Consider the following 27,999-nt stretch of genomic DNA (forward strand, 5'->3'; position numbering starts at 1 on the left):
AGAACTGCCAAGTCCCAGGCCAGCCTGGGCAACTTAACCAGACTCTGTCTTAAAATAAAATTTAAAAAGGACTAAGATGGGCACATGCCTGTAACCCCAGTAGCTGGGGTGGTTGAGGCAGGAGGATCACGAGTTCAAAGCCAGTCTCAGCAATTTAGCGAGGCCCTAAACAACTTAATGAGACCCTGTCTCAAAAGGGCTGGGGATGTGGCTCAATGGTTAAGCATCCCTGGGTTCACTCCCTGGTACAAAAAAAAAAAAAAAGAAAAAGAAAAGAAAGAAAGAAACAAACAAAGAAAGAAAGATCGATCCTGAAAAGGTAGGGCTAACTGGAATTCTCAATATTCCCATCACATTAAAAACTTCCAAAAACAGAAACAAATTGATCTCTATATACAGACAAGACAGATTCAAATCTGAGTATTAAACCATTTAATTCTCAAACCACTCACATGCATAATAGTCTTTTACACAGTGTTAAAATAAAGAGGAAAATGCATTTTCATACAAACAGAATTTCAAGTATACATTAATAGACTTTTCGGATTACTAACCAAGTTGCTAAGATTTCATTCACATTGTTCTTAAAGCTGTTCAACGAGAAAGCTTTTGCTAAACTGCTTTAAATATGTTCATATAAACCCACATCTTAATTCTTCTGGGAATTGCCCTCCCCCACCCTGCTGCCCGCCCCCCTCCCCAACACCACAGGGCTCCTGGGGTTCTAGGAGACATGCTACCCTCCAAGAATAACTGGCTTGTCACCAGGGGAAGGACAGTCTGCAGGAGGAGAGTGCGAGGACACCTGTCAAAGTAAGGGAGAACCAACCTGATACTTGGGGACGATGCAATTCTGGATCGTATCACTTGAATTTTAATCAAAAAAACCCCTCGGCCTCCCACAAAACAAACAGAAGTTCCTCACAATTTGGTAGCTGACAAAATCACCTAGTGTTAGGTTTTTTCCTTTTCTTCCCTCCAGTGAAATTTCCAAAATCAGTGTAGGCATTTTGAACAATTTCAACTTGGTGGTTGTTTCTTTCTCCCTTTGGCAGGGAGTAGGTGGGGGCAGCTTAAAAATGGATATTATTTGTGTGTTCACAATAAGACATTTGGTTAATCTGATGGGTCTGGCAAGAGTTCTCCCTCCTCCACTCTCCTCCTGAAGTACTCTGGCTTCAGAGCCAGAACAGCCACTCTCCTTAGGAATTAAAGTGCATTTTTCAGTAAAGGGGACAGGGGAGAGGTGGTGATTCACACTGAAGTGATTATGGTTAAGGGAGGGTGGGGTGAAAGTCCTAACCCTATATATAGGTATTTATAATTAAGGACATGATAAAAACAGATAGTCTTAGGAAATAAGATGCGAAAGGCCAGTCTGGCATCCTGGCTCGCAGGCCTTTCGGAGGCATCTGTATTATTAATGGAGTAGCTGCTGCAGATGAAAGACACAAGTCTCAAATGTTAGGGTTTTTCAAAAGGAAAAAACAGACTGGTAGGTTCTTAGTTAAAAATACTCTATCCCATTCCCTTCCAGAGTAACATTTTAGAAACTGATTGTCTGTTTTAATACGAATCCAAGTTGTGAAAATAATAGCAAGTTGTGAAAAACTGTTACGTTACTTATATATACTACAGTAGCCTTTAGAAACTCAGGAAGAAGCAGGCACAGTTGATTCTTGTTATCAATATCAACTGTAGGGGAGTGAAATCTTCCTATGATCTCTTTATTTGATAGCTACCACCAGAGACTTATTTTCTATTTTACTCTCAATGCTTTATCATTTATTGGTGGGGAGTGGGGAACCAAGTTTCCCAAGGAGAAGTTAAATGCTACATTATAAGCTGTACAAAGTGATGGGTTCAAGGTGAGAAGGGGAAACTCGTCCTGGGTTCTGGCCTCTGAGTCCAGTGTGATCTGCTTTTCACAGTGACCAGTGGGAAGGCACAGTGCCAGGGACAGGTAGATGGGGAGAGCTGTCACCCATCGTATAAGCACCATAGAGAACAGTTGGATTTCTTTCAGACTGTGTCCATCTGAAGGAAACCACATTTCTGCTACACTGACTTTTCTATCTTTGAACCCTCAACCTTCTCTTTGTGTCTCAGGAGGCAGTGCATAAGTGGGTTCCATCCCCAAATTATGAGGAACCAGGAAATCTGAATGTTCTCCCTATTTCTCCCTTTACTCAAGTAGGCTGACAGGCCAAAAATCCAGAGTTCTGATTTTAAGGTTTCTTTAAGGGAAAGGAAGATACTGACGTTCCTGACTCAACTAGTGAATCCATTTTAAGTTCTGCTATTGGATCACAAAATAATGCGACAGGCTAAGAATTGTGCATGTATATCTAGGCAGATGAAAAGCTGGTGGATGAGCTGGAACACACACTTCGTTAGCCTATAATATGGGAACGTTTTCCTTTGCTAGGGCAGGAGGATGGGCAGTGGTGGACTGTGGTCAGGCTAGTATTTGCTTAGTTGTTTCAGAAAGGATTCCCTAGAGGTTTAGGGATCAGCAAGCCAACTCACTAGGGCAGAGGTTGACCTAACTTCACAGTCCATCTGGGAAATTCCTTTTAAGGAATTTGTTTCATTCCTTGTTTAAAACATAGTACGTGTTTATAATTAATCTTTTACTGTTTCCCCATCCTCCCCCACCATTCTCCCCTGCTCAAAATCTTAAAATTCCAGTGCGATATACTTTGCATAAAGTTCAGCAATATTTCACAGTACTCCATAATGTTCTTCAGGGGCTACTCTTTTTGGAGTCCCACAGGCTGTTGCTTTTGTCTTTCCACTAATAGGAAGACTTCAGCAAATCTAAGGTCAGAAGGCCTGTCTGATGACACCATGGCACTGACATGCTGAGCAACAGCAAGGCCTAAATGCACTTCAAACCAACTTCATAGTCAAATGCTAACCCAGTCCTCTGCACTAATCAACTTTTTCCTCAACCTACTTTTTCTTTTTGCACACACCACCTATTTGAAGTTCAAATTATCAATAAGTTATACATAATACATGAATGAAATTTTCTGTGGTGTTGAGAATACTGAGAAGACAAGACTGCTATATTTGAACTTGCTCTTAAACAAATTTCTTTCATGAGTTAGAAGTCACTTGGTGGCTAGTTAATTTGAACAGTGGTTCTCACTTTTTAAGGGTAATGCAACAATTCTCCCCTCCCTATTACCAGGTGTGAGGTTGCCAAAGGCAGTAACAAACCCTGACTGCCATGAAAAACACACCTTTACTACCTGGGGTAAGAATGGAAGATATGGAATCTCATTGGGAATTACTGGGTGATGTCTTTTGCCATACTGGAACAAAGATGCTAAAATAACTCATTTCACATTTCATATAATAATCAGAAACATTTATGCCTTAGTTAATTTCATTTACAAAGAAATTCAAGGAAAAGTGAGTCACTTAACACAGAAATCCCACTGAGAAGACAAACCAGGAGACAATGTATCAAGATGGCCCCAAGCATGATCCTTCTCTTCCCCATCACCAATGCTACCTCACTGTTTACAAATAGCTCTTTTAATACATTCAAGGACTCTATTTCAGCTACCAGAGTTGAGAAATCTCTACTCAACCTTCCCACCCCCAATAAGCCTGTGATCCCAACGACTCAGGGAAGCTGTGGCTGTGGCAGGAGGATCGAAAGCTCAAAGCCAACCTCAGCAATTTAGCGAAGCCCTAATCAACTTAGTGAGACTCTGTCTCAAAAACAAAAAACAAACAAACAAACAAACAAAAAGGGCTGGGGATGTATGTAGCTCAGTGGTTGAATACCCCCTGGGTTCAATCCATGATTGCCAAAAAAAAGAAAGAAAGAAAGAAAGAAATCTCTATTCACATCACAAATTTGTTTTGCTTACTCAGGCACACTCAGTATTTGGTTTAGAGAAGAAGCTGGATGGATCACAACAATTCCGTCCAGAATTACTCTGAGGAGAAATGGATGTATCATTTATCATCTGACCCTTGGCCCTCTATAATGCCAGGATATCAATCAAGATATTTTATGACAAGACAACTAGCTTGAGATTATCTAGTTCGGCAGTGATTCCCCACCCTGGCTGCATATCAGAATCTTTTTTTTTTTTTTTTGGCACTGGGTATTGAGCCCAAGGTGCTCCACCACTGAGCTACATCCATAGACCTTTCTATTCGGAGACAGAGTCTTGCTAAGTTGCTGAGGTTGGTCTCAAATTTGCAACCCTCCTGCCTCACCCTTGGGAGCAGCTGGGATTACAGGTGTGCACCCCATGCCTGAAACAGGAAGATTTTAAAGCCCAAGCTGCACAACAGACCAATTAAATGTGAATGTCTAGAAGGGGTCTCATCTAAGATAGAGAACCACTGGCCTAGGTTAACAGGTTTCTTAATAGAAAGCATAAGTTCAGTGTTCATCCAAGCCAGAGGGAGTTAAAAATCTATGGCTTCCTTCTAGACTCATGGATTTAATATGCTTCAATGAAACTACCTAGGTATTTCTCACTTTTTTTCCCCTAATTAATCCCTTTGTCCAGAATAGGCAGCAACATCAACAGTAAAGTACTGATTTAGGTTAAGTCTGCACCTTAAGTACGAATTATAGCAAAACATAAGGAGGCAAGCCTGGGACAAGACTCTGAGCACAATCAATCAAAAAGCCAGAGGGAAAATTTTTCCTAAGCAGGAATTAATTCCTGAGTCTAGCATGTTAGCATGGCTGTTAGGCTGAGAACTAGTCTACAGTTAGACAGAGCTGTGGGGAACAGATTCACATAGTTCGCCATCTCATCTCCTCAGGATTCATGCTGCGTTCCAGCAGGAATTACTCTATCCATTGTAACCCTTCTTTGGAAGTTTACATGTTCTCTACTCCCCACTTGCTTACCAGTAAATACTTATCTATTAGTGCCCTAAAGTGACCCCTAAAACATCTGAAATGGATCATGCTCTCATTTCCACTCCTAATAGAGAATCCCTGTTAGACAACACCACCAATCACACCACAGGAATGAAGAAGTGGAACACACTCGAGGATGACTGCTGAGGCCAGCCTTAACCCGTGGCAGTCGCAAGTGTTCAAGAGATAGGCAGGCTGACTGGACTCAGTGTGTTATGTGCTAATGCCCCAGACAGGAAATCAGTTGAATGCTACACTGGACTTTAATATTAGGTCTGCCTAAAGGCCTTTTATTACTAAAACCAAATCTCCATTCAGGTGAAGCCATCTTGTCTATTACAACAGTATCAGCAATAAAAACAAGACTTTCTCTTTGGAGTGATTAAAAGCAAAACAGCTCATCTGAAAACCTTTGTCATGCACACATCCATGTAAGATATTGGCAGAGACTCATTATCAGGGAAAGATGGTTAATATGCCAGTCCTGCCAAAATGGACCACAAATGGCAACGAAAAAAGAAAACTGGCACTCAAACAAATATTTCACCTCATTAGAAAGCACTGGGTGCATCCTTAAAAACAAATGGCGCCCACCTCCACAGGCTATCTTGGCAAGCAGAAGCCAGTGGATAGAAGAGTTAAGCCTCAGTGTCCCGACACTTTTCATTTCGGCAACACATAAAACATTAATATCTGCACATAATAAGAATTTCAGACACTGCAGCCTGTGTTCTGGGCCTGGTTATCCTTTGCTTGCTTCAGAAAGCACCACTCTTTCTTCAGCCAAGTGCTCAGAGGTAGAGGAGCTGAAGTGAGTTACGGAAGAGAAAGGGGGTGGACAGTAGCTGAGGGAATCCAGCTCCTGCCTAAGGGCAATCTTGAATGTGCTCAGTCTCTAGTGGGAGGTAGAATATTCTACACTGACTTATCTGCCTTCATTAAATACCTTTTTCTCACATGCGTACATAAACGCGAATACATACAGCTGGCAACTCAGCAATACTGCCATTCACAGCCACAGGAAGCCTACCCACAGCTACTTTCAACTAAATCTCATATCAATCCCCAGTCCTTCTCAGGTAGATGCAAGCCACGTTTATTTTTCCGAGGGCTTTAGTTTTGCCAGGGTTCTAGACATATATTTCCTTGTAACACCTACATCTTTTGTTTCTAAAGAACAGCTGCACTAAGTGGGTACATTGTGTCATAGTATCTTTATAAATAGAAAGTGCAAGAAATAATTTTCTTAGCCAAAATACAAAGTTAACAAAAATCTGTCACAGCCTACTATGCCAAGAATTTGATTTTTAGAATCAATAAGACAGCTAACAAAATGCTTCTATGCTACCAAGCTCATGGTGGATGAGTAAATATATTTATAAACATTTATGAAAAGTTATTAAGAAAATAGCTAAACTTCCCACAAAAGTTATTTGTGTGAACTATCTTTAGTATACCATTCTGTGTTCAATGCACATGCATATACATTTGGAATTATATTAGTGCTATTTTTCCTGGGCCAATTTTCCAAAAAGAAAACAGGCTAATTCTTAAAAAATTCAAGTTACATGATTTAAAATTATTTTTGTAAAAATATTAGAAATACCATATAAATTCTAAATATTTATGCTATCTGATAGCCATTCCAGGGGTGGATTTAGCCACACTTTTAGTAACCTCTGTTTTAGCACTTGGCTTCCAGAGGAAACATTTTAAGCTTTGTCCCTGCAAAACATTTCTGTTTCTGAGTGGTTCTTAACCACTAGAGTTCCTATGACTCTATAGAAAACTCGGTAGATCACCTTCAAATATGTCATCAATATCTGCTTCAAGAAGTGGCTAAAAGCACACATCTAAACCTTAAGCAATTTCTACTCACTTGAGTTGCTGTGATTGGCTTGAAATGGTTTAGACTTGTGATGCTGAAAAGAAAGAAAATAATGTCAATCTATAAGATTCCTTTTTTTTCTGATCTTGTTCTTTTTCATTTCAAGACCACAGAGCTTATTTCTCGTGCAACCACCCAGAGAACCTAGAGAGGGCCCAAAAGCTATTAACATAAAGATTTTCATTCCTTGGGACTGTTTTCAAAGGCTTTCTTTGTCACAAAGGGCAGATTTTGAGGTAAGTGGATTATGCCAGGGTGGAAATGAGGATCAAAAAGAGTTTTAAGACTGTTATTTTCACATATTAAAACGTTGCTCCAATCTTTTTTGTGTGTGTGTGGTGCTGGGGATTGAACTCAGGGCATTGTGCATGAGAGGCAGGCACTCTACCAATGGAGCTATATCCCCAGCCTCTGCCCCAATCTCAACATGATAAAATGTGATTAATCTTTATGCTTTAGAATAACCTTAATCATTTCCTCTCTGGTTATCCACTGCAAATGCCAAATGTCTTTTTCCCTTCCCAGCATTTTGTAGAGCCTGAAATTAAGTCTTTGGCCATGAGCACCTCTTTTATTTCCTGCAAAATTGCAATTCCTGAGGCCTGACTTTAGACAGAGATCTCTTTCTATTCGACAACTGGAGCTGGCCAGTAAGAAGTCTCTACAACTAATTCTCCAGGATCCACTGCCCAGGGAGTAGATAATCTCAAAACTTTTTTTTCTCTTCATGTTTTGCTTTGGGGATGAATGTTCACAGACTAAAATTCACTCTCTGCTCATATTTCTTCTCAAGGCAGGAATAGTCTCATTTTTTCCTAATTATTATTATGAGTCAGCAAGAGTTTAAATAAAGCATGCTAAATCTGATAAATGTAGCCCCAAATCAAAAACTTCAGTGATTTATTTAGAATGACAGAAGCTAGTAGCAACTGCTAATTTGTAAAGATTAATGAAATATAAAACAGGGCAATAGATTTTCCCGAATAAAAGGTAGTCAAGCACAAAATTATGCCAGAGGTGTGGAGGTATAGAAGAGACCAAGACAAACAGGTAAAACTTTTAGTATTGTAACAATACGATGCATCCAGTCACACAATAGAAACTCCTATTAAAAACAAATTAGTAGCCATATTTTTCCATACCATAGGAGTTTCCACCCATTTGTAGATGTAAAATTTGGCTGTCATTTCTAATAAACCAAATTCTCCAACAGTAAGCTTTTTACTCTGGAGTTTATTTGGATCAGCATTAATAGTTGTGGCTTCACAGCAAATACGGGCAAATGCTCACAACTTTGAATACAGCACAAAATGAAAAAAATGGAAATTTTGCTATAAATTAAACTTGGGAGGAGGTGAGCAACTAAGGAAATGTGCTCCAGGTGTTTGTCTCATTCTCCCTGTAGATCCTTTACTGACCAACAGTAGACAGAATAAATGGTTTCCATGTTACTAACAATTGATAGAAGAATTAAGAAAAAAACAACCTAATGCTACATGTAAGATATTAAAGGTTCCAAATCCCTGACTTGTATTTCATAAAATGGTAGGGTACTTCCTCTCACTTCAGATCTGAGCTGACCAGACTTCTCTGAAAATAGTAAGATGGTGACTCTTGACAGTTATGGACCTTTAAGAGGACTGGCACTTTCTACCCAGTATCTCAGAAGCCTGTGCTGCCACATTACATCTGAGTGCCTTCATGAAGAACATATAGAGAGTACCTGATATACAGTGAAAAGTGAGAAGCCCTGCTGGGTCCAACCTTGCAACTCTCCCTACAAAAGGTATCAAGCATATGAATGAGATCATCTTGGACCCTCCAGACCAGTCCAACATCTGCTGAATACCACCAAGTGAACTGAGGCATCACCATAGTGGCATTATCTTTTGAAGAGCTCTTGTAATCATTTACTCTTCAATTACAAATTCACAAAAACAAGTACCATATTGGCTACTGTATAATCCAGCTCATCCTAACTCATGAGCAAATGACACGAGTAGTGAAGATGGTCTGGTCTTTGGAATAAGACTGGTAAATACTGGCTCTGCAATTTACCAGTATGTAACCTTGGGCCTGTTGGGTTCCTCATTTATAAAATGTGGAATAATTTCACCTACTAGAGGTAACACAGACTATTAAGTGTCAGGTTAAGCTGTGTTGCTCAAGATATGCCTGTTTCTTTTCCTCTAAAATGAGGAAATGGGAGTGTTCTAAGTTTTGGATGCATTAAGCAAGGTAAAGCATACAGAACTAAGCACACAAGCATATAAAACAGTTGGCTATTTTTAATACTGTTATCACCTCATAGGATTACTGGACTGACTACAATTATGCCTCTAAAGCACTCAGTACAGATAATTCTGGACTTTTCTTTTTGAATATTATCTCTGTAGTGAAAAGTGCAGGCTTTTTAAAAGCATATATCCCAGACTCCAAAAGCAAGTTTAGGACTCTCAAGTCTGGGAAGTCACATTTAAACTATGTCTAAAGTCAACTTTGTTATACAAATTCCAGGCATGCTGCCTAGTCCCAAAGTACTTAATATTTATTTAATGGAACAGCTTCTCCTATATATTATCTATTATGGAAGACGCGTGATTTCAAATAGGAAACAGGGTCCTACAGATACTTTTAACTTCTGGCATTATGGATTAATTCAGATCCTAAGCTTCACAGTATATTAAATTGTGGGAGGCCATATGAGATGCTGAACACGAGATTCTCCTAACTGGATGGTGCATTCTAGCCTCTTCAACAGGACCTACTGAGTAGACATGAAGATAACAAGCATTTTTTTTTTTTTCATTAAGTGCTCTGACTTTCTAATAGCTTTGTTGTTTAAAGCTTCTGCTTTTTGAGCTAGTGGGTTTCCTTTCATTGGTTAGGATGGGAAGTATTTGTTACATAGGTAATGGGACAGACATAAGATAGGAAACTTATTTACATATGTACCCCCTATAAGATGTAGATTTCAAGTAACGTTTCTTAAGCAATGCTGTGTGTCACAGTTGAAGAAAGACAGTCTGCATAGACAATAAAACTGGATAATCTGTGCAGACATCTTTCAGGTTGGATATCATGGTCCCTATCAATAATTACTTTCTTTGGAATGTAACAAATTCAGATGTTTCAAAGTACTCATAATATTCAACTCCAGCTTGTCCTGAGCAAGAAAGCCTACTTACTTTATATGTAAAGAGACTGGCCCTTGGAAAAGCACCATTTGAAAACAAGAAGTCTATACAGCATGAGGTCCTGGGTTTGATCCCCAGCACCACTGCAAAACACAAAAAATAAAATAAAATTAACAAGTCTGAAGACAGGAAACAAAAAAGTAGGAAGCAAAGAAGGAAAAAGACTGCAAATTATCAAAAATCACAATGCTTAGCAAACTCCAATGCTTTCAGTTTCAATTTCTCTCACAAGTCCTACATCCCAGATTAATCAGAATTCCAGGTAAATCAGAAAATTAATACTCTCAAATACTAAGAAGCCATGATTACTATGGTATAAGTGCTCTAAGAGAAGGCAGATCTAATCTAGGCAAACATTCTGGAACTTTATGAGGATTACCTATTATTCAGAGAATATGTCATATTATTTGTTTGTTTGTTTTTTAAGACAGAGGAGAGAGAGAGAGAGAGAGAGAATTTTTTTTTTTTTAATACTTATTTTTTAGTTTTTGGCGGACCCAAACATCTTTCTTTGTATGTGGTGCTGAGGATCGAACCTGGGCCACACTCATGCCAGGCGAGCGCGCTACCGCTTGAGCCACATTCCCAGCCCAGAATATGTCATATTAAAATTTACAAATATCCAATTAGAAGAGGGCAACTTTAAGCATGAGGAGGTACCCTATAAGAGACACTTACCTACCTGAACTTTGCATATGCTGGTAGGACTCACAACAAAAAAATCAAACTCATGGGATTATTTCAGCATGGTCTGGAAAACTTTGTCCAAATAAAAACATTTAAATTCAGAAGCTCACATACTGCTTCCAAGAAGCAATTATATTTCCTCTTGCATGGATTTCTGTTTATTAACACCCTAACATTTTCCATTTTATCCCCATCTGATATAGGTAAGCTATCTTAACACTAAGAATGAAGATTCATAAAGCAAAAATGTAATGGTCCAATATAAGCTCAAAAGAATTACAGACAACAACACAGATAGGAATATAAGTCAAACAAGATTGTTTCACTATTTTAAAATATCCAGAAAAAGATAAAAACAAAAAGGGAGAAAAATTTGGCTTTTTACTACTCCACATAGGAATAGAGTAAGTTTACTTGAGGAAATTAAACTGAAGATTTATAAGAAGGAAAAGTTACAGGTTTCTAATCTAGGAAACTGTGCTTTGGATAAGAATCAAAATACCTATTCATTGGCTGGGTGTGGTGGCATGCCAATAATCCCAGTGACTCAGAAGGCTGAGGCAGGAGGATGGCAAGTTTGAGGCCAGCCTCAGCAACTTAGTGAAAGCCTGTTTAAAAACAACTTTTAAAAAGGGGTTGGGGATATATAGCTCAGTGGTAGAGCACTTGTTCAGCTTGTACAAGACCCCGAGTTCAGTCCCCAAAACTGCCGAGAGAGAGAGAGAGAGAGAGAGAGAGAGAGAGAGAGAGAGAGAGAGAAAGAGGGAGAGACAGAGAGGGAGAGAGGGGGTGAAAGGAGGGAGACAGAGAGAGAAAGAAAGAAATGGATGCTTAACATGACGGTATGAATATAAAACTTTGATCAAACTATTATAACAAATTTGGGGAGCAAATCTTCTAAATCTAATTCAGGAGATTGCAAATTTTTCTGTCAAAATTCTAGACAGTAAATATTTTCAAGCTTCGCTGTTCATGTACTCAACTTCATCATTACAGTAGAAAGAAACTGTAGACAATATCTAGGTGAACAGGTGTGGCCCTGTAATCATCTAACATGATTTTCTTTATACAGTAGGTGGCCTTAAGATTTGAGTCCAGGGCTATTGTTTGCTGAACCCTGACCATAAGCCCTAGGGATACTTTGCTAAGGGGTACGTTCTTAAAATTAGGAATCTACCTGAAAATTGCTTATTGTCCCTTTTCTAAATCTTAGCTAACAAATTAGTTCAATGGTTTATTAATTATTTTTTGTAGTATTGGGAATTGAACTCAGAGACACTCTACCATTAAGCTACCCCTAGACTTTTATTTTTTGATTTTGAGACAGGGTCTCACTAAATTGCCAAAGTTGGCCTTGAACTTGTGATCCTCCTGCCTCAGCTTTTCAAGTTGTTAGGATTATAAGCATGTACTATTGTACCCAGCTTATTTCAACATTTTAAACAGTTTCTCATATGGCATAAGTAAAGAACTGCACTTTTAAAGAGTAAGTTCAATAAAGACTCATCTGTCATTCTTTGAACAAATAAGGAGAAGAACAATTGAGAAGAGAAAAAAATCATGCCTGCTGTATCTGAAAAACGAACATCTAGGATTCTGACTCCTTTCTGATGCCTTTTCCACTGTGATTAAGACTCAATTGCATTTACTTTTCTTTCTCCATTTCTTTGAATTTGATCTTCTAGTCAAACAAAATGTAGTTTTCACCCATTAAAAGAAACATAATTAGTGTCATGTAACAGCTAAAACTTTGTAAAAGTCATTTCACAATCACAAATCACTCAGCTATAAGAAATGAAGCTCCAAATTTCACACTCCACCAGATAACTTCCAACCAAAGTCAGTCGTCAACTATGAAATGAGGAAACAACCTAGGTCTACTTTCATACCACCTTTGTAAAGTCCTGCTTCACTGATAGAGGGAACCTGAAACACGAGAAAGTGCCAAAACACAGGAAAATGTTAACTGCTATCTCTCTTCTTTTCCAATCTTGATCCTTTTCAAACTATTTTTTTTATACATTCACCCTTAGAATTAACTCTTTAGCGTAATAAATGGTGTGGGGTAGACTGCAAGTTACATAAAGTAAAATTCAACGCAGTTCAGAGGTAAATATGGTTTTGAGTAAAGAGAGAGAACAAGTCATTAGAAAGAGCCTTTCTGCCTAAGTACAGTGTCACCATCATGCCAATGCTACATTTTATACAGATATCAGAGTTCAGAGAGAATGAAAGGTACATCCTAAAATGAAAATAGGTTAATATGTTGCCATATGTCTTCTTCTGCAGAGAATACTGGATAGCTCCTTTGCTATTAAGTGCCACTCAATAAATGAAAACAGTCCCAGTGTTTGCAATCTCATGGCACTGGTACTTAATGATGAATTAGCTCTCACTGCTAATGCTGTTCTCTTCACAAGGTGACACGTGCAAGTTAAAGTTTGGTAACGAGTTTTCAGCATTAGCTAACGTCCATTTAGTATGTCCTTAAGAGGTATTGTCCATGCGCCCACCAATACAAGTATTCATTAATGTACATAGAACTTAAACTCCTATGACCCTAAGAGTGATGTTAGCTAAGAAATAGGACAGAAATCACAGTGAACCTGGATAAGAATCTTGGATAGATAATTAGAATAATATCTCTTCTAACTAAGCTAGGGAAATTGCTTTTAGAAGCTTCAATTTGTTTACAAGCTAGCCTGGCTTGAATTTTCAGGAATTTCATGGCTCTCGCAAGGCCTAAGGGGAGAGAACGAGCCAACCTGATTGTGCTAATGTGGTCCTAGATAACCAGGAAGTGCTCCATTCACAGTATCAACACAGTAAAAACCTGTAAGAGGAGAATGAAAAGGGAGGGGAACCCCGTAAAAGCACAGCATCTGCATACCACTTAGACCCTACTTAGGCAGGATGTTTTTTCTAACCCTGGATGGAGCACTGCCAGATGCTGCAGTTTCTTGTTACAGAAATTACTGCACTTCACCTTTACAATTTGGTAATAGTGTAAAAACTCTATTTTCTCATATATATTCTAAGAAATTAACAAAGCAATACAGAACTTTTCCACATACTATTTCTCAGAAGTAGGAGGGAACTTGAAAACTTTTTTGGTAGGCTTAAAAGCTCCATCTTCTGTCTTTCCCATCCCTGCCTATGCAGTAATGGCAAATTTTGTCACTGAAAGCCTCTTGACTGCTGAGACTTTTTCCTAAGGATGTGAGTCTAATCTCAACTCCATGTTTTCGATGCCACAGAGCACAGCCAATTCCTAATATTGCTCTATGGGACAGTTTTCACCCTAGCATGCTGTTGCCCAACAAGGGAGGAGAAGGACCCATTGGGTAACCTGAATGCCCGACATAACCTCAATGCTGCCCTTCAGGGTAGGCTCTTATCAAATGGCAGCAACATCACATTCCTCTAAAAGATGAATTTCTACACTTTTCCAGAAGAGAAAACCTTCCTCTAGTGAAAGAATGCAGCTGTATGCATACGTACAATTCTCAGATTGCTTAAAGCTACGCTTTGCATTCTAATTTATCACCAAAAAAAAAAAAAATCTTTTCTATCCACCTTTCCATGTACCACAAAATATCCTCAGGAAAGGAGCACGTGACTAACATTCTCACAAATGGCTCACCAGTGCAGGAATGACCAGCCTTCTCCCAAATCTCTTTCACAATCATCTATGTCTCTGCACAAAACAATTTGTTAAACCATTACATATTTAAATTTTTTTAAAAAAAATCAAGAGAAGTGAGAGATTTTTCTCTTGTTATTTGCACTGTGAGTTTTAAGCATTTCTTTGCCTACATCCCTTAATGTTCCAATATTTTCTCTTTTCTCTCTCCATGTAAATCAGGGCATCAAAAGCTCTACATGTTTGGTAAGTTCTTTATCTCAGTGCTGGATTAAGAATCTCAGAAAAACCCAGAATTACTAAAAAGGTCCCTTGAAGTTTTAAAAATCTTAGGAATGATTAAGTAACCAAACCTGATCAAAACTGATCCCTTGATCATTTATTGCAACATGATTGTGCATGATGTTTTCTGGTAAGTGCCCTGTGGTGCGTTATTAAAAATCAAAGTTCTTGGAGTCAGCAGCAATTTGCTGATGGTTGGTTTATGAATTTCTAGGTTTGCAGACTCGAGACATAGATTTAAATGAGGTTCTTCATTGGACTGAAAATATAAACTACTACATATGTAGAAGTAAATGAAATTGTGGTTGCAGTAAGAATAATAGTGCTAAATCTCTTCAACCACAATATTGCAGGAAAAATGTGTCTAAAACTTCATATAAAAGTTATCAAACGTGACGACCTGTGGATTTAAAAATACAACCCAGGCTCAATTCACTGGAAAGTGACATTTCTGATGTACAATATTGCTGTTATGTGAAACTAGGAGCCAAAGAGACTGGATGAAACTTTGGTAGTCAGCCTAACAGGTTAATTCATCTGAACTAGAGCCATTTCCTTAACACCAAAGGATTCATGAGCACTACGCTGTACAAATACCAGTCAGGAAGCTGCAGTTTGGCTCTGTGCTGTTCAACATTTGTAAAACATGGAAACACTTCCTTCCCTGCTCCTCTCTTCCTCAATACATCACTCAAGCCCCCAAGTGCAGCTATACCTATTGCAAACACTTTGCTACTCATTTTACTTCCAGGTGCCTAAAGTGCTTCAGGTGAGGCTGCCCACTAGAATACTGCTCCAAGATGGTTGACGACATGAGTCGATCAGGCAAAGTATCAGATGCCTAGTCAGGGCAAAGATAAAGTCTAACCTTGCAGAACAGTAAGAACCACCAGTATTCACTCTTTTTTTCTTGATGTGAAAATGCACATTCCGGCAGGGAAGGAAGAGGAGAGATTCTTCCTCCTCACCATCATGACTACCTCCTTCTCTCTCGTGGCTGGCTGCTTCAGATGGCCAAGACTCCTGTTGCATTTTTTAGATCCTGGCAATTACAGCCACCAAGATGTTATGGACCAAAGTACAGTGTTCAAACACAACTGGTAGATAAATGACCATTTATCATAGTTTTGCTAAAAAAAAATGTTTTTCTTATAAAGTTAACAAACCAAGGCTGTTGATCCCTGAATTAGAAAGTTGATTTGCTTGATTTTTTCCAAAGTGTGAGGAGGGAAGGAGGAGGGGAAGAGCCTTTAGTGCTTCTGTGTATATTGTTGATCCTCTAGTTTGGCAACATCTTGGGAGCATCTTCTGGTTTAATGAGGTGACATTTTGTGAATCTAAGTACCAGTCCATGGCCCTGATGCAGGCTGTTTATGGCCCAAAGGGGAAGAGGGTCTGCCCCCTCCCCCTCAATGTCTCAATCTGGCCCAGTGGTGGACACAGAGCCTTGGGCAGTTTCCCCAGGAGCAACTGTCTCTTCCCGGGAAGGTGACTCTTCTTCAGCTTGTCCTCGAGATGTGACAGTTGTTTCAGGAGAGATGCTGTGAGGCCCCTCCAGGGGTATACAGCCAGGGTGGTTTTTACGAAAGTGCTGATTCAAGATGGCCTGGAAGGGAAAACTTTTGCCACAGACATGACAATGAAAGGGCTTGTTGCCTGTGTGCTTGCGTATATGATACTCCAGCTGATCTTTCCGGGTATACTTCTTGCCACACATGCGGCAGACAAATGGTGTGATCCCCATATGTAGGCGCATATGGCGGTCTAGGCTCCCCTTTTGGTTGAAAGATTTTGCGCAGTAGATGCAGGTGAGACGGGGATTGTATCGGAACCACCGTTCAGATACTTCCTGTTCTCGGAGATACTCCACATAGCCACTTACTCCCATCATTGCTGATTCTTCTACCTGTTCCAGGAGAGGAAAATAAGCAAGAATAAACTAAGCATACATGTTAAAAGCAATCAAAATATTCTCTCTATATTTATATATGTATGTGTGTGTGTATATATTTTTTTAATGGCACTGGGGATTGAACCCAGGGTTTCATGTGTGCTAGGCAAGTGCTCTACCCTTGAGCTTCTTCCCTGGCTCTTTTCTTACATTTTACTTTTTGAGATAGGGTTTTGGTAAGTTATACAGGCTGTCCTCAGACTTGCCATCCTCCTGCCTTAATCTCCTAAGTAGCTGAGATTATAAACCTGCACCACCATACCCAGTTTTTGATTAACTGAAATATAAATTCAAACACCACATATGACAGCAGCCAATGGATACTGTGTCAGACAGTACAGAAGAGATAATGGCAAACATAATATAAATTATATTTATGACATCATTATTACCATACTTCAACCAGCAGCAGCTAACTTTATAAAAATGTATATAATTTATAGGTGATGATATGCCTTTCTACCCCGAAATATTCTGATACCATATCAATAGATTATCTTCATTCTAAAAACTCCTCAAACTGGGCATGGTGGTGCATGTCTGTAATCCAAGTTACCGAGGAGGCTGAGACAGTAGAATTACAAGTTGGAAGCCAGTCTTGATATCTTAGTGAGACCCTGTTTCAAAACAAAATAAAGAGGGATCATGATGTAGTTCAGTGGTAGAGCACCCCAGGGTTTAATCCTCATTACTGCAAAACAAAACAAAAAGAAAATAAAAAATTACTCAAAGTTTATCTGATTTCAGAGTGAGGTTTCTCCTATCTGAAAGCTGGGAGGGAGAAGGAATATATTCCTTTTGAGAATTACTTAAAATTTTAGATTTATAAATGCTTTTTGGTTCAAAAATTCTGTATTAAAATCTCACTACTCAGAAATTACTTACTGAGGGGCTATGGTTGTGGCTCAGTGGTAAAGTGCTTACCTAGCACTTCAGCACCACATAAAAATAAATAAATAAATAAACAAATAAATAAAGGTATTGTGTTTATCTACTACTAAAAAGAAAAGAAATTACCTACTGACTTTTTTAGCCTATGACTTCTAAGTTATTGTATTAAAAAAAATTAAAAAAAATATGTTGGAAGGAATGACATATGTATAGCAGAGGCTGAAGTACCAAGGAAAAAGAGGATAAAATGTCAAAGCTGACTCTGGATTAACTAGAGAAAGTCTACCTAGTTAGCAATTAATCTATCAATCTCAAGCTTTTTTTTTTTGGTAGATGGACACAATACGTTTATTTTATTTAATTTATTTTTATGTGGTGCTGAGGATTGAACTCTGTGCCTCACATGTCCTAGGCAAGTGCTCTCTACCTCTGAGCTACAGCTCCAGACCAACTCTCCTGAGTTTTTGTTTTGTCTCTTTCTTCATGTTAGCTGACAGTGCTTTTTTTATAAAGCATTTTGAACAGAGGCAGATTTGTTAAGAAACAGATTTGGGAAGCAGCATGTTAAATCAAGGGTTGAAGAGAAAGACTGAAGTTTATTTCTGATTCATTTTATATAACATTTCTTTCTGCTTTATTTCTCTAGATAATCAAAATGAAAATCACATAAAGAAGGATGAATTATCCCACTAAAAAGTCTTAGGTGATCAAGGACAAAGCACAGGATAACTTCCCTAAGCTAGTCCTCCCATTCACAAAATGAAAAGGCTATTTTAAGTGTTGCCAACTTTTAGGGATTCTCATGAGAATCAAACATAATAATACCCTAAAATATATTTTTAAATTTTGCTTATTTATTTTTTGGCAGGGTCTCACTATGTTGCCCCAGACTCAAGCAATGCTCCTCAGTTAGCTTCCTGCATAACTGGGACAATAGATGCTGGCCACCACACCCAGCTACTCTTAAATATCTTGAATGCATAATATTACATATAATTAAGGGTGCTGGAACATGGATTCAAATTCAAGTTCCATTTATTATTTCACCTTAAATAAGTTAAATTTAACTATTCTATTCCTCAGTTTGCTCATTTCCCAAATGAATATAATAATAACCATCTCCCTCACATGCTGCTTTGAGCACTGAATGGGTTTATACACTAATGTGCTTATTGTAACTATTAGTTATCATTAAATATTACATAAACATATATATGAAATAAAGTTTTTCCTGACCTGTTTCCTCCCTGCTCAGTGGCACCTGACCAACTTCAAATTCATATTATTTATTTATTTTTTGAAAGAATTTTTTTAAAAAATATTTATTTTCTAGTTCTTGGCAGACACAACATCTTTGTTTGTATGTGGTGCTGAGGATCAAACCTGGGCCACACGCATGCCAGGCAAGCGAGCTACCGCTTGAGCCACATCCCCAGCCCAAATTCATATTATTTATAATCTTGAGGGTGTGATTCCATAAATATCCTTCCTAACATTAAGAAGTATTGTCCACATGCAGAAGGTAATGTATTTTAGTAAATATGGATGAGCTATGATCACAAAAATCATTCATTATGATCAATCTCATTTAAAAGGCTACTGTAGTAAAGCTGCAATATTATTGTAAATGCTGTAATAGTGGTTTAAGCACGAACAAAAAAAGACAAGGCTAATTAGGGCACATAGAACTAGCAGATGAGCTCCACGAGGACCCAGGAAGAATGAGGGGTATCAGATACACAGTGAGAGAAATAATATGATGGGCTTGTGACACATGGAGAAAGTGATCTTTTGAGATGGACAGTGAATGCTGATGAGTGATGGGAAACATTGGGTTAAAAACATTATAAATTATGTAGAAAATTAGGTCAAGGTCAGGCATGGTGGCACATGTCTGTTATTACAGAGGCTCAAGAGGCTGAGGCATGAGGATCACAAGTTCAAAGCCAGCCTCAGCAACTTAGGAGGCCCTAAGCAACTCAGTGAGACCTGTCTCAAAACAAAATATTTAAAAAGGGCTGGGGATGTGGCTCTGCGGTCAAGTATCCCTGAGTTCAATCCCTGGTATTAAAAAAATAAATAAATAAATAAAAGGAAAATTAGGTCGAATATTTTTAACTTTCACATGGCAGAAAAAAGAAAAAGCTGCAGAAGGTTTCTGAATAAAGGAATGACTTCAGTAGTCTCTTATAGTTTATTCACCCTATAATCAAGAAGTGCTTCAAGTCTATCAAAATTTGTCCTCAATGCCAGATGCACTGGTGCATAACTCTAGCCCCAGCTCTCAGGAGGCTGAGGCAGGAAGAAGGATCACAAGTTTGAGGTCAGCCTGGCTGTCTTGGCAAGACCCTATTTTGAAATAAAAAATAAAAAGGCTGGGGACATAGCTCCATAGTAAAGTGCTCCTGGGTTGAATTCCCAGTACAAAAAAAAAAAAAAAAAAAAAAAGAAATAAAATAAAATGAGGTTCTTATAATGTAAATCCCTGCCCTGCTTTGGTCCTCTGCAGCAGGGTAAACTGCAGAGCAGAGTCAATACACTTTCATACGTGTTTAGGCATATATATCACCCCTTAATATCATCTCCAGACAGTACTGCTTATTTTCCATTCCTTAATAGCTTATACCTTTTGTTTCAGCCAGCTAAACAATTTGAGAATTCCAATTCTTATCCCTATCCTATCTACAAGAGTAAATTACTTCTTCCCAACTTCTTCAAAAACTGCATTTATAGCTGGGCAGGGTGGTAGTATGTGTCTATAGACCCATCTACTTGGGAGGCTGAGGCTGAAGGATTATCTAAATTCAGGAGTTTGATGCCAGCCTGGGCAACATAGTGAGACACCTCATTAAAGAAGAAGAAAAACAAAACAAAACAAAACAAAAGCCAGGTGTGGTGGCACACACCTGTAATCCTAGAGGCTCAGGAGGCTGAGGCAGGAGGATGGGAGGCTGAAGCAGGAGGATCATGCGTTCAAAGCTAGCCTCAGCAATCTCAAGGCACTAAGCAACTGAGTGAGACCCTATCTCTAAAATAGGGCTGGGGATGTCGCTCAGTGTTGAGTGTGCCTGAGTTCAATCCCTGGTACTGCCTCTGCCGCACCCTCTCCCCCTCAAAATAGAAAAAGAAAAACAGAATGAAACAAAAAACACGAAAACAAATAACAAAAACAAAGTTAATTCACTTTCCTTAAGTGGATACTGATTTTAATTACAGCCTGTTAAGTACATCTATTCCCATAAAAATGTTACTGAAGTCTATATACATCATATGTGTGTGTGTGTATGTATGTATACATACATATATATATATATATATATATATATATAATTTTTTTTAAATTCACTGGTCTGTCTTATCTCTGCCCTCATTAACCTTCTAAGATTATCTCATTACTGTATTTATATGTTTAACCAGTTATCTTTGCATGGTTATCATACCATATTTGACAGATGAAAAAAAGGGCCCCAATTATGAGAATAAACTACTTTTCCTCCAAGCTCCTGACATTTTCTCTAAAATCTTATAAAAAAAAAAAAATCACAATTTGTAACAATGTCTGTTACTACTTTACCGTGTATACCATAAACATCCAGTGGTTTAGCTAACAAGATACAAGTATAATGTAGAGGTTAAAAAAATTATCCATGCAATCTTAATCTTAATCTATTAGTGCTTTTTCTTTTTCAAATTTATTTTTTAGGTGTAATTGGACACAATGCCTTTATTTTATTTATTTATTTTTATGTGGCACTGAGGCTCGAAACCAGGCTCCGAGTGCTTTCTTTTAAAAGGCAAAAGTATCTAATTTACTGTGTTCTACTTGGTGAGTTACCACTTTCTAAAAGCTCAATCTTCAATTATAGAAATTCTTGAGAAAAAACAAAATTAATTGATTAACTTCTTATACTAGTTGCTAAAGAAAAGAGAAGATATTCCTGTTCTTTTTAGAACACTGTAGTCTAATAAAAGATGCAGGAAGCTGGGTACAGTGGTGCACACCTGTAATCCCAGCAACTCGGAGGCTGAGGCAGGAGAATTGCAAGTTCGAGGCCAGTCTTGGCAACTTAGCGAGACCCTCAGCAACACAGTGAGATCCTGTCTCAAAACAGAAAATAAAAAGGGCTGGGACATAGCTCATTGCTAAAGTATCCCTAGGTTCAATCCTTAATACAAAGTTTAAAAAAAAAAATTCAGGAAGAGAATAAATAAAAAAAATACATGCATACAAAACAGCACACATCTGAATTGTATAAGCAATCTGTTTATACATACATACCATTATAAATTAGTTACTGTGCTTGGTGTCATACTCTCACACATACAAAATCATACACTTTCTCTTCTGGGGCCTAAATTACCTGCATGTAGTTTTCAGCAGTTAATTTTACTGTCAGGAATAGAGAATGGCCCCTACAATCAGGAAAGAGTATCACAATCTTGTTATTTTTTTATTTTTTTTTTCTACTTCCCAAACAATATTGATGCCAAAAATGTATTTCTGGCAAGCTCATAAACAAGAATAAAGTAATCAAATATTTCTTCAGCAAGGCCACTATATCTTTCCTTTCATTCATTAAATTCTGTTCAGTCAGTTGGTAATTCCTCCAGTTATACAGCAGCTGTAAGCCCACAACAACATACCTGGGAGCTTGGCTGCTTGGGCTCATCCACTCTCCCAGGAGACTCACTTCGGGCTCTGTGTCTCTCAGCCAAGGGGACAACACTGCCGGAGGGGCTGAATCTGTTGGAGAGGAGCATAAAGGTACTATAGAAAAGTAGTGGCTGAGGAAGGGACAACCAAGCAACTGATGACTGAAAAATACTTTCACAGTCAATATATAACCTGGTTTGAAATAAGGTAAAAAGGTCTGTCCTAGTAAATTTAAAAAAGTACAAAATGCATAGTAAATCCTATGAGCTGGTGAAACTATAGCTAAATATAAGCTTTCTACCCCTGCATAAGTACTGGAAAAGGGGTAAAAGAATAAATAAAAAATGGTTCTGTAACATTGGGTTTTTGGTTGTTTTTTCCCCTAGACCCCATTATAACCTGTTAAGTATTTCAGACTGTTGACATACATCATAGAAAATACAATCCTTGCATTTAAATTGATATTTTTGTTGAAGTTCTAACATAGGAAAATACAGTGCTAACATTGGGACCAATAAGTTGAATGTTCAAAAATATATATACATATATATTTTTAATATCTATTTTTTAGTTATAGATGGACATAATACCAGGGCCTCACATGTGCTAGGCAAGCATTCTACCACTGAGTTACTACCCCAGCCCTCGAGAATATTTTAACTATTAAAGGCACACTTAATAGTTAAGTACTTAAATCAAAACCACCTTAAGTAGATACAGTGTAGTATCTGAATGTGTGAAACAGTAGTGTCTCTAAAGATCAGCTATATGCCAAAGAAATGGTATCCTTAGTTTTCATCGCTCAATTTTAATTAATTAATTAATTAATTAAATTTTTGGCACCAGGGATTGAACCCAGTGGCATTTACCCACCGAGCCACATCCCCAGCCCATCTTTTTTTTTTTTTTTTCAATTTGAGACAGGGTCTTGCTAAGTTGCTGAGGCTGGCTTTGAACTTGTAATCCTCCTGCCCCACAGCCTTCTTAGTTGTTGGGGTTACAGATGTGCACCACCATGCCTGGCTAATTTTTATTTACTTTTAAGAGGAGAAAGAACAAATATTACAATATAAATTATTTCTTTGTTTCAATTGGCTTAGATTAAAATTAGTGCTATTTCCATCAAAGATAAATGTTCTAAAAAATTTGATGTATTAGGAAGACAGAAGTGAGGCACAGGGCACAGTACCACTGGTGAAAAAGGACAGTCTCAGGTCTGCAGTAGCAGCATTCATCTTTGACAGAGAACAGATAAGAGACCACCAAATGACAAATGAAAATAAGAATGAAGAATAACCAAAAAGCTTTTCTTTGGATTCAGTGTACTATGTTGACACTAATGTGAAACAAACAATCACTGATGATACCACACTTCTTCTAGTTTGTTAGGTGGGCGCAAAGAAAAGCATATAGTGCCACAAAGGAAAGTTTAACTCCCCAAGGCACATACCTGTGTGATAACCAAGGAAGGGCAATGCTGCCAGGTTCCCAACTGATGATCAGTTCCTTGCCGGGAATCCTGAGAAAGCCCTGGCAATGACTGATCCTAGTGTGGCTGCGGATGTTGATTCATGTAGGTGTCTAACTTTACCCTAGTTCTCACAGCATTGTGAATACATCATGACTAGGAGCTTCCTGCTTTTAAAAAAATAAGGATACAGGTCTTTTGGACACCTCAAATCCCCAACATCAACTTATTCTGGCTAAGTACATGTGGTAAACATGTCTGTACCACACAGAGGACCCTCTTAGTGATGTCTACAAGAGCCATTAGAAGGGAAAAAAACTCAGAACTTACCTGTCAACTTCACTGCTTGTTGGCCGAGCCACCTTGGCTCCTGAAGACCCTAAGGTGTAACTCTCCTGTCCTACAGAACCATGGCCTGTGGTGTCAATTACCATGGCTGTGACTTCCTCTGCACTACTCCCATCTTCTCCAGAAGGCTGATTCTCAGGCCCAAGCCACTCCTCGAGATTTTCAGTTTTGATGTGCACTGCTCCAAGAACCCTAACTTCATCATCACTCCGGCCACCCCGGTCTGCTACTCCTGTCTCCACATACCACTGTCCTGCTCGGTTGATTCGAAGAATGGGCTCCCGGCTTTCTACATCAGAACTCTGTTCAATTATCTGAGGGCTGGTGGACTCCTCAGGGGGACTTAGCTCTCTGATATCTAGCACAGCACTGACCTGCCCTCGCCGGTTTCCCTTTGGGGTATTATGTCGTGGGCTAAGGGAGCGGTTTAGATTTGGTGTAACCCTGTGAGACTCAGGAGGCCTATCTTGATGCTTTGTCCTTGTTTGACTTAATTCTGCTTCAACCTCAGCCACATTAATTTTGAAATGAATACCCTCTAGGATCTGTGTACATTTGTCTATAATATGCTGCATTTGCAGAAAACTGGCAGCTGTTAGGTAGCTGATGATATCTGCCAGCTGCAGGCATATCCGCCCCGTGTAACAGAAAGAAAGAAGCTGTTCAAAAACAGTAGGGTTCTTGATGACTGAAATGGAGACAGTACTCATTTCATTCAAGGACATATGATCCCGGAAATAGGGGGAGCTGGCCGCCAGTACCACTTTATGAGCCCGAAAAGCTTGTCCTTGCACATTGACCACAATATCACAGAGACGGCCCTGCATGCGCAGTTGATTTAGATGGCTGAGGACTGAGTTGCTGAAGTCAGGGATCTCCAATTGTATGTTCCCACCTTTCTCCATGGTCGTGCCTGAAGGTGCAGGCAGGCATTCAACCCTGCTGAAAGAAACCATGTTCTCATTAATCATAATTTTATTACCCTGATGCTTTTTAGTTCAAACATACTTAAAAATATCATTTGGTAAAATCTCCAAGTACAAAGAGATACCTGATGTTGAGATATGGAAATCATATTACCTACAGGTTTTTTAGTCTGTTTCACAGCAAGATAGTTAACATCAAAAAAGCAATCTTTAGACTCCTAAAAATTCAAACTATGATCATGCTTTCTTTATACAACAGCAAAACAGAAGTTTGACAAAAGGGAGGAGGGACGTTAATGGCAATGTATTTGCAGACTGAATATAAAATCCTATGACAACATTACAACTTTGAAGGAGGAAAGCTTTTTGAATAAATGTATCTACACACAGATAGATTGACTGGATATACCTCTTAAAGTTTTAAAACATGCTGCTTGAGTTATGCTTATTACTTTGTAAAGTGACTAATATCCCATATGAATGCAGGCCAATTTTTAAGTTTAGAAGTCAGAGCTCCCACAGTAAGCCTTTGGATATGGCACTCTGAGGCAAACCCTACATTAAGAAAAATTCTGCAGCTGTGTCAGGAATCAGATCAAAACACAGAGAACTTCAAAGTTCAGTTCTCAAAGTTAGGAAAGGTCATGAAATCTGCCACTATTCGAATTCGAGGTTGGGAATTTCAGAGTGGTGATGATACTTTGATCCTGAAATTTACTTCCCTAGAGCTGGTAACAATAGAACATTTACAAATACATTGAAAGAATGCGACTGCATCCAATTGTTTTTAATAGTTTATAGAGTACAGTTTGCAGAAATCCCATAAGGAAGACAATGCTTTAAGTCCAGTGCACCTCCACTTATCTAAAGTTTTATATTCATAGTTGCATATGCCTTGAAACTGCAGGAACTTATCCTAAGAAGCTCACAGCATTGCCCCGCATTGACAACACATTTAACAGTAAACAGGGAAGTGTACACACTGCTTTCAAGAACCAACTTTAGCCAATCTGACCTTTTTCCAAAGCGTTATTGTTTGTTTTGAAACTTTTAATCCAATAAGAGCCTCTGTCGATGCCATCATGAATTCAGATGTGTTTATTTTGGAGCCTACACCAGCGCCTTTTTTGTTTGCTCTTTCCGGCAATTCCCCAGTGAGGAGGAAGACCTGGAGTAAAGTCTTTCTCTACCGTCGGCACTGGAGGAGTGAGAGCTGAAAGAGGGAGAATCGGGATCGCCATGGGGTTGGCCACTCTGGAACTTGAGCGGCTTTCGTCTGCGTTAGGAAGCGTGGGGAAACGGAACTGGCTGAGGGGCGACATGTCACGGAGGAACGAGGAGCGGGCGCAAAGGTGAGGGCAGAGCACTGGGAAGGGGGCGGCGCCCCGGGCCCGGGTCCAGGCGGTGCGTCGCGGGCGGGGAGCGGCCGGAGGTGGGTGTGTGCATCTGGGTGTGTCCCGGCGGCCCGGGGGAGGGGGCCGCCCACCCGGGGTCTTGAGGGAGGGGCCCCGCGAGAGGGCGGGTCTGTGGCTCGGCCCGGCTCAGGGCCAAAGGGGCGGAAGGTCGCCGGTGCCGTGAGGGGCGGTGCGGGGAAGCGCCTGGGCGTCGCGGGAGCGGGCTGCGGCGCAGACGGGCGGGGCGGCCACGGGGCAGGGCGGCGGGGCCGGGGAACGGGTCTCGAGCCCAGTAGAGGAGCAGCACCTACCTCCGGGGGTGGAAATGGGCCGGAATGGGCCGGAACACCGTCCCGGAAGTGAAACCCCCCGCCCCCTCCCCCGGAGCGGGCGACGTGCCGGAAGGAAATCGCTCACCCTTACACCGTCCCCCTCCCCCAGCGCTTTCCGTTCGCGCCCCCTCCCCTCTCAGCATTTCCTCCCGGGCGAGGAGGAGGGCGGATCCCAGCGTCACGTGAGCGGTCGTGTCCCCGCCCCAAATTACGATGTCGGGCGGGGCCTCGGGAGCGGGCGGGAGGTGGGGCTGGAGGAAGGGAGGTGGCTTAGAGAGGGTGCGGGGCGAAGCAGCGGCGGCGAGGGGCGGGGCGGGCGTTGTGACGTCACGAAGAAGAACGCTCTTATACTGGAGTTCGGGCGCCATATTGGTCTTTCTGTGCTGCGAGTCTGGTCGGGAGTAGGTAGGTTGCTGCTTTGCGGTGGTTGAAAGCGGTCAGCTCTTGGAACTCTTAGGCGTTTTGTCCTTCCCGAACGGGTTGCTTTGCTAGGCCTAAGGCGCGCATTTGCAGGCCTCTCTAGGCGGAGGGGGAGATGGCGTGTTGGGAGCCCGCGCGACCTAGATAGCGTTGGGATTTTGGGGCTTAAACTATGAGGAAGACCCGGCTCGAGTGCCCTGCCTGTGATGAAGCCTTAGTTGGTAGGGACATCTGAAGAGTGTTGAAGAATGCCAACGGCTCTGAAGGCGGCCGGCGCCGAGTCGCCAGAGTAGGCCTTTGTTCCAGTAATGGCGCTCCCAGCCTGGAGCGGCTCGATCTGAGGGAAGGACAGAAGAGCCCACGTGGTTCTTTTAGGTGGCTGGATTCCGCAGTGCACCATTTTTGGTGCATAACAGTGTATTTCTTGCTTGCATATTCATATGTATTCACGATTTTATCAGTGGTTTTTAGTTGCATTGTTATTTCGCAACATGAAGTGCATCATTTACTTAAGCCTATGGTGGTATGAACTATCGGTATTAGATAGTAACAAATGTAAAATATTAACTTAAATGGAACGAAAGAATTTAAGGTCTAACGTATTAGAAATGGTATGGGGTAGGTATGTAATGTGGGTTATTTTGTGTGGACACTGGAAATTGAACCCAGGAGTCACATCTCCAAATGTTTTTCTGTTTAGAGACGCAGGGTGTCCCCTAAACTGTATCTACTTGCTTCAGCATTCCGAAGTAGCTGCAGTGTGGCCCCGGATGGCATCTTGCATGCAGGTAAGAATGAAATATTCATAGAGATAGCTTTTATATTAAGCCTATGATGGTGTAAAGAGTAGTGGACAGAAGGGATTTCTGAAAAATTTCATTCTGAGGCTTTAATATTTTGAACATGTAATCTGATTTTTAATTCACCAAAGGATGTTTCTCATTGTTTGTATTGTTTGTTTTCTAGTTACATGCCAAAGGAATGAATGCCAAGGTAAGATACTGAAATTTCCTCA

General features: G+C 39.9%; 2 protein-coding genes and 2 non-coding genes across 8 annotated transcripts; 3 read left to right on the top strand and 1 right to left on the bottom strand.

Annotated features, from left to right (window-relative positions):
• Positions 1 to 14: 14 nt before the first annotated feature.
• Positions 15 to 26,651, bottom strand: Zbtb37 (zinc finger and BTB domain containing 37). 5 transcript variants are annotated; one of them, XR_009225484.1, is made up of 6 exons: positions 25,854 to 26,314; positions 23,895 to 24,851; positions 22,087 to 22,186; positions 21,445 to 21,540; positions 15,469 to 16,506; positions 15 to 6,825 (listed from the first exon to the last, which is right to left on the bottom strand). XR_009225484.1 is itself a non-coding variant. In XM_058574477.1 (6 exons), exons 3-6 carry the CDS (start codon positions 24,815 to 24,817, stop codon positions 16,018 to 16,020), a joined length of 1,608 nt encoding a protein of 535 aa, XP_058430460.1. In that variant the 5' UTR covers positions 24,818 to 24,851; positions 25,854 to 26,051; positions 26,544 to 26,651; the 3' UTR covers positions 15 to 16,017. The 5 variants fall into 5 exon arrangements, 2 of the variants coding, with proteins under 2 accessions (XP_058430460.1, XP_058430461.1); XR_009225482.1 differs by having other exon boundaries at positions 15 to 10,071; XR_009225483.1 differs by having other exon boundaries at positions 9,980 to 16,506.
• LOC131423638 (uncharacterized) lies at positions 26,078 to 27,981 on the top strand. The gene is made up of 4 exons (XM_058574400.1): positions 26,078 to 26,190; positions 26,434 to 26,969; positions 27,685 to 27,772; positions 27,951 to 27,981. Exons 1-3 carry the CDS (start codon positions 26,078 to 26,080, stop codon positions 27,702 to 27,704), a joined length of 669 nt encoding a protein of 222 aa, XP_058430383.1. The 3' UTR covers positions 27,705 to 27,772; positions 27,951 to 27,981.
• Positions 27,177 to 27,257, top strand: LOC124083559 (small nucleolar RNA SNORD74). Its single transcript, XR_006848803.1, has one exon. It is a non-coding gene; the product is annotated as a small nucleolar RNA SNORD74 (small nucleolar RNA).
• LOC124083566 (small nucleolar RNA SNORD75) lies at positions 27,811 to 27,873 on the top strand. Its single transcript, XR_006848809.1, has one exon. It is a non-coding gene; the product is annotated as a small nucleolar RNA SNORD75 (small nucleolar RNA).
• Positions 27,982 to 27,999: the final 18 nt, after the last annotated feature.

This window comes from Marmota monax, unplaced genomic scaffold (genome assembly GCF_021218885.2).
Source record: "Marmota monax isolate L192 unplaced genomic scaffold, Marmota_monax_Labrador192_F-V1.1 WCK01_AAM20220418_F8-fsc00055, whole genome shotgun sequence".
Lineage (NCBI taxonomy): Eukaryota > Metazoa > Chordata > Mammalia > Rodentia > Sciuridae > Marmota > Marmota monax.